General features: G+C 41.2%; 1 protein-coding gene across 4 annotated transcripts in view; it reads right to left on the bottom strand.

Moving 5' to 3' along the window:
• The window catches only part of ATRNL1 (attractin like 1), a 431,089-nt gene extending 419,380 nt beyond the window's left edge, over window positions 1-11,709 (bottom strand). For all 4 annotated transcript variants that reach the window (XM_084210857.1, XM_084210858.1, XM_084210859.1 and 1 more), the window contains exon 1: window positions 10,926-11,709. In XM_084210857.1, the coding sequence (XP_084066983.1) occupies window positions 10,926-11,209 (284 nt within the window). In that variant the 5' untranslated portion in view covers window positions 11,210-11,709. The remainder of the gene's footprint in view (window positions 1-10,925) is intronic.
• Window positions 11,710-13,631: the final 1,922 nt, after the last annotated feature.

The following is a 13,631-nucleotide window of genomic DNA, read 5'->3' as shown; positions in this document are numbered from 1 at the left end:
ACTTAGAAATGCAGCCAATCTAAATTGGAAAACCCACATCTAACTTTAAAGGAATATTCTGCATACATTCAGCTGTCTGTCACTTCAGAGTTTTATGTTAGAGAACAGATTTCCAAATGCCTATAAAGCCCAAATACAGTAAGCACACTTCAAGGATGTATATAAAATTGAAAATAAAATTATCCAGCAACATTGCTGATTATGAACACATTTTGTAAAGTAAATATATTAAGCTGTAGCTTCCTTGTTCCCTGTCTCCATCCTCTTTAAAAAATGAAAACCAGAGATTAGCTACAAACTCATTCCATCTTCCATGTCCTGGGTCCACCTTTTCAAGATCAATTCCATGTCCTGGGTCCACCTTTTCAAGATCAATTCTCTAAGTACCCATCAACCTCTAACCTATATTGGCATTTATACCTGCATTAACAGAGGCCCCCCCATATACTCACAGAATGACATACAGTATGTGTTTGAAACAGTCAGTGTAAAATACCATCACAAAACTCCTCAGTTAAGAATTATATATATATATATACACACACACACTCACAAATAATACATTTCATATTCTCTCTTATGCTACACACTAGAAGTCTCTGAGAAAAAAAAAGAACTTCAAACTATATTGTATATTTGCAGCAAAAAAAACCTGAAGACAGTTCAGTCCTCCCAAAATGAGGACTGATACGGACTTCCAGAAAATTTTATTTATTCCCAAGCTTCCATTTCAATTCAGCCACTTATTTGTTATTTTACTTTAGACAAGCACACAACTTCAGGTTTCCTACACGTAAAACAGCTCAAAAAAATAAGTGTTTGTTTCCCAAGGCCTTGTGACAAGCAGCTACCCAGTGCTTAAATAAGATATCCAGGTAAAATATGATACAGATGGGTGGAGGTAAGTCCTTCCTTGAATACAGATTGGTGTTTTTAGCCCTGTGAAAGCTAAAACAGTACAAGCACTTCAGAAGTTAAAAACTCTAGAAAAATTGCGCCATTTTTAGTTTAAAATAGATGCTTGCTCCTACAAAGTGCTACAGTACTAAAATGACTGGGGTAGTGAGGGGGAACAGGGTGTGGATTTTAAATACACATATTCTGATTTTAATACTTATATCAGCAGTAGGGTTTAGAAAACATCTGCAAAAATATTTTCTAAAAAAATTCTCTTAATATGATAGTACAGCTGTGCACACAAGCGCAAATTCGTATGTTTTCAAAAGCAGCCATTTGTTTGTTCAGTATTTTTCATTTTTCAGGATTACCTTCCAGCTTCTGTCCAATGTTTTGGTTTCAGTTACCTATTGGAGAAGGCACAAACAAAACATATCTGCTGATAATGAGAGAAGTACAAATGCACCCAGCTTCATTACAGCAGCTCTGGGATGCTTCCCATGAAACATCCACAGTTCATTTCCCTCTCCCCATGCTTGCTTTGGGACACCCTGAATGTAGCAAATCAACATTTGATTAGCAAGAGTCCTCCAAAGCATCTTCATCAACTGGGCTTGCACACACAAACATGACTGGGAACTGTGTTTGGGTTTTCCTTGTGAGAAATACATACCTCTACATACACACACTCTTACTTTATAGATTATTTTTAAATTAAAAAAAGAACAATTAAGGGTACAAATTATCCTACAGTTGGATTAATCAACATTTCAGTTTCACTAATAGAGCTGAAATTATCAAAATATTCCTTTATAGAAGTCAGAAAGTATTCAAGTCTTCTTGAGTTTCTAAAACTGAGATTAATTAACAAGAAAATTAAGCTCACCATATTTTAGTCACTTCTATCCATTACAAGAAGGAAAGTACTTTAAACTGCAGCATGATTAGAAAGATACTTTCCTGAGTAATTTATCTTTGTCCCAGGATTGTGGGTGGCAATGAAAGAAGCCCATTTGTCTTCTTGTTCCACAGTGCTTCATGGTTTGCTTGCACCTTGAACAAAGTTTCTGCAAAGCTCACCAGAATATTTAAAGACATTACTAACCCCAGATGTCGGCCCAGGATTTTGACCAAAATCACTGCTGCTCATATTATACTGCCACAACTGGTAACAGACATTAGCTAAAGTCTAGCCCTTTTGTGGCACTGCTGTTTATTCTACATGACATAGTCAACATGAACCATTTTTTTCATAGAAGGCAAGTTATCAACTTTCAAGATAACAGAGAAGTGGCTGAAAACTCAAACGCATGGGGAACAAACAAAAATCTATACATAAAAGTACATGTCTGAAATAAAAATCTACATTTAAAGACTAGATTCTGTAATAACATCAATGTCATCACCTACAAATTAGGAATGTGTGATTCTTTGATACTGGCATAGGAATGCAATGACTAATATAGAACACTGTATTCCTACAAGTAAAGCAGTAACTCTTCAAAATACCCATTTAGTACTGCAGCATTTTGCAATATTTTGTTTGTAATATTTATTTCAGGGTTAGGGGTTAGGTCTTTGGGGGGGTCTTACTTCTGAAACCAAATCTTATCAGTGACATCCAATGTACAATTTTTTCTAGTGAGTCTATAATATGAGACTATTATTCTGCAAGAACACAGACTGCATGGTTTTGCTCCATCTGACCTAATGAGGAAGTGATTTAACTAATCTGAGATACACAGCATAGTTTGGACAACAATACTTCATGCCCTAATATTTATCACATTCCAGGAAAAAATGCAATCTATAAAATTTTATCTACTTTATTAGCTGTGCCTCATGGGTCACCTCAAGTCTTTAAGCTTACAGGAAGCATTATTTCCTTCTTACAGATGAAACACTGAAACACATAAATTATGGAAGAAATCCATAAGAAAATGTAGACATTGAGTGTCTGTCATTTTATGTGTCTGCATCCAATCTTTTAGTAATTCAGTACTTGTTTTGTTGCCAGGTAATCCTAGAATACCCTGGATTCAAAACTCCCTGCCCAGTTCAAGGTTATCAGATATGTGCTGCTAAAACTTGGAAATATCCTACCGCTAGGTTGTTTTTAAATACCACTAGCATGAACAGAGAAGATATTTTGCCATCACAGATTGTAGCAGCCCATTTTCCATCCTTAACTAAGAAATATAAAAATACTGATTTAAACAGATCCTAGAATCCATTCCTTACAGATGAGTAACATAAGCTTTAAATTTTGGAAGAGATTGTCTCATGGAATTTAATTTTTTAAATGCTGTTGCATTAACAGATTTAAGATGTTTACCCTCGAATATTCTATAGCTGGTGGCTAAATTATGTTTTAGAGAACTAAAAACATTTTAGGTTTTTCTCTCTGGAGCAAACTTCAAAGTTTGCAGGTCTTGCACCTTGGGAATGAACATTAAGTAAAAAACTATGTGAAACTTAGTTCCCTGATTTCTCAGTTAAGGTCTTGATCATCATAGAGCTCTTGAATCAATGCAACACTTTGTCCACTCATTAGGTTTTTAAGATTTAGAGGACAACCTATAAAACTGGTATGAAAATTCCCACTGCTCACTCACCTCAAGTTAAAACATCTACTTTGCTTATAGTTTACTGGTTTACTTTTATTACTGTTAGCAGCTGCAATTCACTGGAGTGCTCATGTTTTCAGGTATCATCATCATCATTTATTTCTCCTTACATGAACTTCATAGCATGTTTTCCAGGCTTAGACTATACAGATAGTAACAAATTTCATAGACACTGACAGATAATTATTCTTCAGTACTGCAGGAGTTTTCCAATGCATTTTTGTTGCCCATGTAGTAATGCTTCAAAATAAGGTCTTTTCTCACCAGCATTTGTTAGGATGTGTAGGAATATCCCAAGGGTATTCCTGTAATATCTCATATTTACCTCCTACCTTTTCTGCCTACATTTTCATACAATTAAATCAATTTCCAGTGCAGTGTGATAGACTGAATTCTCAAAAACTACTCACACTCATTTTAAAAAGATGACATGAACTATGATAATGCCTTCCAAAATACGATCATCATGCCTTCTCCTTGATTAAAGGAACTAAGAGAAACACAGTGCTAGCCTAAATTTATTTGCCAAATTAAATTTAAAACATACTAAAAGTATGAAATGCTATAACCTGTACAGCTATTTATGTATTATTTATGGATAGACTTAAACATGCATTGATATAACTGAGTTTTTTACCCACCCATAGCAATGGCAACCAGCCTTTGATGCTGTCTGAAGGGCTGGCAGGGTCATCAACCATCTGTTCCCACACTTCTTTGCCTAAGTAACAAGCTGCTTAGCCTGCAAACAAACCAGGCTTCAGAATCCATGAGCCCTGCAAACAAACCTGGCTTCAGAATCCATGAGCCCTGCAAACAAACCTGGCTTCAGAATCCACCAGGCCTGCAAACAAACCTGGCTTCAGAATCCACCAGCCCCTTGCCTAACTTTCACTCCTGTGGATTGCTGCAGATTTACACAGAGGAAGGCACACTATACATATTTAATTATCTACTGCTTTGGGGGAAGAGGGGTGTTTCTAAAAGGGCATAGCTTCATCCCAAATGTGTTTGTAGCCCCACAACTACCTGTCACTCCAAGCAGGGGAGGATGTGTTAGTTCCCAGACTGGTTTGAGAAAAGCAGGGCCTCGATACTGAGGATGCAGCAGGATTTGGAGGTAGAAAATCAGAGTGCTAAGCTGAGAAGCACCAGCTGCAGCTGCACAGCAGGGCCCCAGGCAGCAGGGGAGAAGCTACTCTGCATCTACATTCCACCAGCAGGACCATTACCAAAAGCATATAGTTCTGGCACTCATAGCTCAAGAAAACTGATAATATAGGGGAGGCTGTAAACCAAGAGAACAGTCAAGGAGGGGAAGGTTTGTTTTATGTTGAGGCAACTCAAGGAACTTTCCACTCTCAGTGAGGAAAAGGTGGCCATATCTCCAACTGCATAGGGAACAGAGACATCGCCTACTAAAGGTTCTACAATCAAGACCTGACTCAAAACTTGAGAAAACAGGGTAATAAAAAGAGACAAAAAATAAGGTAGATTAGATCTGTCAGTGGTACTTGCAAATGCAGCAATTCCTGCACTTGTTTTTCTGGTTACAGAACACAGTGAGGATAACTAACCAGTGAAAGGAGTTTGAAAGTCTGTAAGGGGCTTCAAGTCAGTGGAAGCATTTTCAGACACATACAGATGCTTTCTAAAGCACGTGTTCAGCTCACAGAGGAAGTAATTCAGAGTTACGCTAAAGCCTACAAGAGGCAAGAGGTAATAAGTAATCAGAGCTCATTTCTGGTCTTCTCTATAAAACCCTTAAAAACCATTGGAATGGTTACTGATGAAATTGGTAGTGTTAGGACAGTGGCTGGACTCTGTGATTTTAAGGGTCTTTTCCAATCTAAAAGATTTCATGTAGCAAGTATTAAGCAGTCCAAAAAACACATTACAATAAAACTATCTTTTTAAGTTTGCAAAAAGACGGCTTTCTGTTCAAAAAGTACTTTTCAGGGCAGATTGCTTAGCTCAGGAGGAATTTGATAAAATTTTATGGCTCATGTTTCTACATTCAAAACAAGATTTACAAAAAAAAATTGTTCTTTAGAAATCAAAAATATCTTTATAATGTAAGCTAAAATTGTATTTTTAAATTTTAATACAGAGAATAAATCACATTAAAATGTGATCACATAAAAAGTTTTTCAGAGCACCATAACTAAAATAACTTAAATAAAGACCACTTGATAAGACTAAAATCATAATCAATGATGCTTTTCCAGAGGTTTAATTTTATTACCATTCACATGCTGAGTTGTAAAAAGGCAATTTGCAGGTGCAAAATCTCACACTCAATTGCACTGATGTCAATAAGAGTAATTATTTCTTGGATTAGATACAGGCCACTCTTTTGACAAAGACAGTGCTGCAACTTATAGCATGACTCAGGGATTTCACCCTGTGAAACAGAAGTTGCACTTAAATGGTGATGTTGTTTTACTTTTAAGTTCTGGAAAACTAAGTCTGGACCAATTCTAAAAAGTAACAAATTTTTTCTCCTATCTACACCTGCGGATGCTGCCAACTCCTTTGGATCAGCAGGAGCCTTATGTAAGTGAAGTAACTTGAGGAAACTGAGCTAGCTTTAAAAAAAACTGGCTGGGAGGTGTGGAGATCTGTTCCTGTTGATACTTTTCAACTCTCAGCAGGAATATTAATGCTTACATAAGAACCAGCAAGATGTAATCAAAGAGAAGCGTGAAGGATAAAGTCAGCCCCTTTCACAGCACTCTGAACTTCAGCTGGCTGCAGCTAAAGCTAACTTCTTTTCTTAAGATCTCTTCTTACACAACATTATCACTCATTTACAATCTGCAATTTAAGGACACTTTCTTTGCATGAGTCATTCTGCAGACAGCAGAATTCAGAGTTTTAGATAGAAATAAGGATTTTGCATGGAATAACAAAATTTGATACCCTTCAAACATTTCAGTTGTGAATATACTTGTACTTAGAAATTGTTCTGTCCTTGAAGAATGCAGAATCTTTTATCAAAGCTCTAGAAATTAAGGAGAGCATGCAGGAGGTAATTTAGCAGTACAATAAGAACATCTGGAGGCTAGGTTTAATAATCAAACAAATCCATTTGCTCTTACTCTCTCCATAACAACTACATATCTAGGACTAGGTAAAGCAGATTAACTGAAGTGCAGGTCCTCAGAGTTGCTCACCTGTCCTCTTCTGCTTCATTACACATCACACTCATAACTATCAAATAAATAACCATAAACCTCTGAAGACACAACCTAATTTTTCAAAGGCAGCATATTACAGTGGGTATTTCCAGTCCTCAAAAACATTGGAAGAAGATAAATTCCACCCACAAAGTTTCCTCAAATGCTCTTACACAAACCAGTGCAAAGCAGAGCACATTTTGGAAATAGGGAAACTTTTTGCTCCAACCTGGAGGAATTTTTTTTCTTCTAAGAAATCATTCTGTGAGTAGCAAAACTAATGAAACCTGTTTTCCTGCACTGCTGCATCTCAAGACTACTGACTTTGACATCTAACTACATAGAAGCTGTGACAGCAGTTTCACTGCAGTTGGGCCATTCATAATGTTTGTGTCCCTGAACTCCCTGGAGTCTTATAACATAACTGATTTAGGCAGCCCTTCCCTCTCCTTTCTGCCCAAACTCATACCATCATTAAAAGTACAACTGACCAACAAATTCAAATGCACAGAGGAGGGGAAGAAAGAATGGCAGATGTAGTATTAAAAGCATCACTTCTTTAATAAATCAGCCTTGCAAAACAAAACCGTACACTGCCCTTTAATGCTTGTGGTTTAGTTTATATCTTGGGTACTGTGCTGCTTGAAGCTCCCTGCTATAAAAACAGAACCTGCTCATCCACTGGCTTTCCTATCTTTCACCTGCCAAAATTCCTTTTCCCCTCTCTTTTTATAACTAAATTTCCCTTTTTTATTTTGCTTAAAAAAAAGGTTTTACATTATTTCGCAGTAGAGGTGAAGGGATGGAAGGAAAAAAAAAGTTCAAAGATGAAAGTAAGTCAGAAAGTCAGAGCTGCATTCAGATATCCAATCTGGACAGAGAGTAAAATGATTTACCACCAGGCAGACACCAGGTCTAAATCTTTCTGAATGGTAACTGACAGGATTGTGAATGCCCTGCAGTAAGAATAGCAACATCTGCATTTTTACATTATTTACCACAGGCTTCACAATAACAAGTAAATTCAAAACTTGGTAAATAAGAGAACTAAGATGGCAAAATGGAGCTAGTCAGTCTCTTGGCCTATTTCCCCTCCACCCACCTTTTATTTCATCCAGTGCAGAGCAACATTTGCAAAGCAGTTTACTTACTCAGTAGTTCTCCTACAGGGAAAAGGCAAGGTTACCATAGTATTGTCAATTAATTTTGACACCTGCTTACGAAGATTGATCAATTATTTTTGATGTCTCTCTGCTGTGTTGCTGTTTCTCAGTTTAGAAGAGAAATAAAACAAAGCCAAAAATACTACACATCTCTCACCAAAGAATTAATGGTCCCAAGACACCCTCAGGCAGAGCATTTCTCCTCTTACCACAACGTTCCTGGTACTTGCCAATGCAAGTCACTTATTCCCAGAGAGCAAAAACAACCATACCTCACTTACATGAATAAAAAGAATGTTTTCTTTTCAAGAGTTTTAAGCCTATCCTTGAAAATCTGGGTTTTTTTCAAATACTGGAGTGATAGGTTTTACACATGTCCAATTTAGTTCAATAAAAGTTCAATGTACATCTTGGGTAACAGGGACACAGGCAGGCACTTCAAACAGCTGCCACTTGGAAACCTGTAAATGTTTAGAGTAATACACAAGGTTCCATTAACATTTCTACAGATCGTATCTACAACCTCTGAACTGGCTGTTCATGCAGCTCTAACAGCCTAACACACTCTTCAGTCTTTGCCATTCTGAAACGATCTTCATGATAATCCTTAATGACAGAAGCAGAAGTGATGTACACCCGACAGGACATGACAAACCACTGCTGCAGGAGTCCAGCTGTGGCTACTTAAGGGTAAAAGCCCGTAGGTGAAAGCACATAGGAAATAAACGTAAATGTTCCGTAGCAATAAGGCAAAGCCACAGAGATAGGGAAGGTCTTCAATCACCCAGCCATCAGGCAGAGTAACATTCTTTTTCCAACTCTTCAGGTGGAAATACACGGAGCTCATCACCCATTCCACACCCTTCCAAATTCTCAGAATTCAAAATACAACTGCTCCGAGCTGCTGCTTGGAGCAGTGTAAGACACGTTTAACATATTTCACTCCATCCCCAACTCCTAGGGCTTGAAAAGCTTTAAATCTTAGAATGGTTATTTTCAGTGCAGAGTATACTTTGCTTCCAAGAATAAAGATTAAAGATGAGCTGTCAAAGACACTGCTATGAAAAGTATCCTCAGTAAAAAATAGCTCTCCAACAGCTTACTCCCGTGAGAAAAATCATAATGCAAGCGTCAGTGTCATTCCTAAAGTATGTAAAAAGCATGTAAAAACATGGAGGAATTAATGAGAAATCTCTTCCGATTTCACTGAAACCCCTAACAGCATTTCAATTAAACACTGTGTTAGCTCAGCTCAGAAGAGGAGCCCTTCCAACACTCAGACAGAACTTCCTCTAGGTGGGGATGGATTATTAACTTTCTACCAGAAGGCAAAATGTAACCACTGTGCTTCCTCACTTGACAAACATAACCAAGGTAAAAAAACCAAGGTGTTTTAAAAGGTGACAAAGATAATACCTGTTAGGATGGGATAACAGCCCAGTAACAACTCAGAGAATGCACTCATTCACAACAAGCTTGGAAATTTAAGAAATTAGTATTTACTTTGGTCCTGGCACTGTTAGGGTCTGGTATGAGTAGCACCAATACAAAAGATACAAGTAATCTCTTTATAGCCAGGAAAGAAGAGCTCAGCAGATCCACATACACAAAAAAGATCCACCCAGGCCTCCTCTCGTCACCCTCTGAAATCAGCCCATTCTTGCACAGTAGGGCAAACCCCAAACATCCAATATACACACGCAACAAATGGCCATCTTTAAAACTTCCTTATCAAGGTCATAGACAAAAAAAAAAGATGCACTATATTTGCCTTGTATTAGTTTTATATCTAGGTTATAACCTTACTGCTGCAATATGCATCAAATATCAGTAACTTAGCTCTTCCTCTGCACTGTGTACATCACTTCAGCCAACATGTCTGACTTCAGCTCCTTAACTTCCCAGGCTAACAAGTTACTGGATTTACTTTTTGTTTATTTAGGAACGAGTGACCTAGTATTAAATGTTTAAAAGAGATGTAAATTGTACAGCTTCTTTTCAGTACTCCAGAGAGAAAAATTTAAGCAGAATTTAAACAGAATTTTAAAGCAGTTATTGATATTTAATCTATAAAAATAGTTTCTATATATCTAAATCTATAAAAAGTAGTTTCCCAAAGACAGAAAGCCCTTGACTTCTTTAGCACACAGTGTCACCGATGTATTGCTATTAGTTAGATATTAGAACACTTTCCAGCTATGTATGTCAACATACTTTATAAATGGAGTTCCTGCTTATAAGGGGTGTTTTACAGGGAATGAAATGAGATGCCCTGTCCAAGATTATATAGCGAAATAACAGCAAACAGTATTCTTCACAGCCAGTCTTTACACTGATACCAAAGGGGGGCGGGAGGAAAGTGACAGCCCTATAAATTAAGTCTTCTTTCCCACTCCATATAGAAAAGCAAGTGTCAGGGTGCGCTTCCTTCTCACTGATCAATGACTCGGTATCGCAGTGACTTTTAAGAACGAGAAGGTAGGTAGACCTTGACTGAGTACTCCTTCCTTTGCAAAAATATGTTACTGTTTCATATTTCCCACTCTCTCCTTCAAACCTTGTCACCGGGGATGTACATTTCACTCAGTTGCACTTGTGTCGTCCTGAATGAAACTGACTAATGCCCACTTAGCTCAAACAATTGAAAGAAAGGAAGGAGCTAAACCTTTCACTCTTCAGGAGGAAAAAGTAATTAAAATCCACTACTAATTCTTGTTCTCTGGGCAGCCCCATGAAATGCACATGTCATTTCCATGACATTTCCAGAAGGGACAGCAGCAACACAGCTTTAGGCCGATTTCTCCCGTCTCTCAGTTCCCATGAAGTGGAACAGCCTATTTTCAGCGATAAGTCAGCCGGAGCTGTGTCCTGTGCTCTTAAGAGCTGGAGGAGCCTATTTTATCCATAACTTCTGCCACATACTTCCACCACACACGAACAAAATCATAGCAGACACAAGCAAAACAAAACAAACCAAAAAAAAAAAAAAAAAGGCAAGTGAAAGTGACAGGAAAAGGATGTAGGGATGAGAAGGAAAATCACAATAAGCAGAACCTTACTTGAACCTGCCCTGGCAGTGTTGGCACTGGTCTCCCACCCAGCCCTGGTCGCAGACGCAGGTGGAGTTGACACAATGACCCGAGAAGCAGGAAATTTTGTCGCAGGACTTGGACTGGGACACCTGGGCATAGAGGGCCAGGTAGAGGAAGCCGTAGAAGAGCAGCCAGCTGTTCACATCCAGGAGCGAGGCGAAGCAGCAGCAGCAGGCGGAGGGGAAAGGTCTCCAAGCGGCCGGGCCCGCGGGGGCAGCTCCCGCTCTCCGGCCGGCGCTGCCCAGGTCCATCTTGGCCGCGGGGGCCGCGGGCCGAGGCGCGGCCGGCGATAGCAGCTTCCCCTGAGGGGAGTTAATCCAGCCAGGGAGATTCAAACCCCCCGCTTCCTCCTCGCCTTCCTCTCCTCCCTCCCGACCCCAGCGCTGCCTCCTCCGGCCCCTTCAGCCCTCCGCGCCCCGTCACTCCCGAGGGGAAGCCCGGCAGCGGCAGCCCTTAGCCATCCGCCCCTTCTCCTCGTCGTCCTCCTCAGGGCTCATCGCTCCCGTCTTCTTCCATGGAGGAGGAGAGCTGCCTCTTGACCTTGTGTTTTCTCCTCGCCAGATATGCCCCCACGGCCGCGCACACGCCACCCTGGACCATGTATCCCGCGGCTCCCCCTTCTCCTTTGTATCCCGGTGCCCGCGGCACACACGCAGCGGCGGCGAGGAGGAGCGCGGGAGGCGGGGGCCGCCGTCCTCTCGCCAGGCAGCCAGCTGGGAAGTGAGGGCGGCCGGGCCCGGAGCCGCTACGGCATCGCGCTCCGGCGGGGCGGGGAAAGGCTGGAAAGCTCTTATCCCCGCTCCGTTATTAGCCCTGCGGGGAAGGGAGGCGGGAGGCAGCGAGAGGAGGGTTAGCAGCCCCTCCGCGTCCCAGCTGACAGCTTCCAAGCAGCCATTTTTAAAGGCTAATTGTCACCGCCGCTCGGAGCCGCCTCCCGCCCCTCGGCCCGCGTGGATCCGTCCCTCGCTGGGAGGGGGTCCGGCGGGGTGACCGCCCCCCCGAGGCTGCCGCGGCCGCTTCTGCCGCCCACGCTTCCAGAACAGGAGTCGGGGAGAGCTGCAGCGGCTCCGGGAATGCAGCCCCGGACCCCCGAGACGAGCCCGCCCCGTCCCGTCCCGTCCCGTCCCGTGCTCCTTGGCGGGGAGCGGCCCCGCTCCCCCGGCAGAGCGGCCGGAGGCTCCGATGTTCCCCGCTCTGCTGCCTTGGCTCCTCTGCTCGCCTCAGGTCCTGCAAAGTTCAGAGGCGGTTTGCCTTGAACTCCTCCCGGCTGGTAGCAGGAGAGATGGTACAGCTTGTTTTGGGAACCTCACCTTCTGAAGGTTTGCTCTGTACAGAAAATCACGCTAAGGATAAAGGAAATGCAGGACCCCTCTGTCCATAAAGGAGACAGAGGAGTCCTGCAACTTTATTCGAATAAAGGAAGAGAGGCCGCGGGTCACACGCCCGCGGGGTTTTCTCTCCCGATGTTTTGGAGGGCACGGGCTCCTTTTATCCTGAACTCCCGGCCGCAGTTGCCCTTTTGCTTTTCCTATCGGCTGAGGTACTAGGAAGGTGCAGCCTTCTCGAACCGCCCGACCCACATACCCCCTTGAACCTGTTATTAGACCCCAAAGTTCAGAAAAACTCAGGCTTGTACAAACACTTGCCTGCTACAAGAGCCAAACTGGCTGGGTCTGCAACAAACCTGCTGCCCAAAGTTAGTAGACGCATTAAGCTCTATTCCAGAGACGTTAACACCCATACCTTCACCCATCGAATTGTTTGTAATGACATTAGCACACATCTTCCCTCTCAACTCCATCCCCAAATTTAAGGTTCAAATCAAGACGTTGCCTCCTGCTTACAGCATGATGAACAGTCACAAAGTTGCTGCCTTTGTAAACGGAGCAATACAAAAGTAATCCTTGTGTTAAAGTTGCCGAAAAGGTCCTTTTGGTTTTTTTAAGTGTTCCTTCCACAGCCTTTTTCAACTCTACTGTAAACTGTTTTCATTTTACAATCAGTCAAAAACTCAGAAACTTTTTCCTAACACTGAAATTGGGAATTGATATTGTGATGTCTCTGTTCCAAGCGGGTGAAGAAAGAGTATTTAATTTCATCTCCTGGTACCCTCTCTAAATAGATAGGTCCAAAGAGACCCCATTAGTCTGGAATCATATCCAAATTGACCCCTCCCCAGATTTCTTAAATTTTTACCCTTGAAATTTTTACCCATAGAAATTTGTTTGGGTTTTGGTTTAACCTGTTTTCCCAAACACACCATTAAACCTTCGTCTGACTTTCCAAAGTCCATCCGTACTCCTGTAAAGGACACAGTAACATCCAGCAGCATCCACCTGAGCTTTGTGCAAAAAAAAAAAAAAAAATCAGGATGTCAGAGTCAAACACAAAGTACAAAAATCACAGAGAAAGTCTATGCCTGAAGGAGTTTACAGTCTTAATGGAGGGAATAGCTCCATCAAGTATGTGGGGAAAACCGAGATGAAAAGTGATTTTCCCTGTTTAATTCCAGAGGATTTAAGGAGGTCCACAAGTTGCTCTCAGTCCAGGAGTACATTGTCTTCCTACCAGAGCTGTGATAGATTATTTCATTGTCCTGCATCAGACACGTTTCTTAGCTATTAGACATCTCTTTGTATGTGTTTGGTAATGAATTGGTGAGTTCATGCAAAG

The sequence above is a fragment of the Fringilla coelebs genome (assembly GCF_963513975.1).
Source record: "Fringilla coelebs genome assembly, chromosome: 8".
Taxonomy (NCBI): Eukaryota; Metazoa; Chordata; class Aves; order Passeriformes; family Fringillidae; genus Fringilla; species Fringilla coelebs.
The sequence above is the reverse complement of the archived record's forward strand: the minus strand, read 5'-3'. Positions and strand labels throughout refer to the sequence as shown.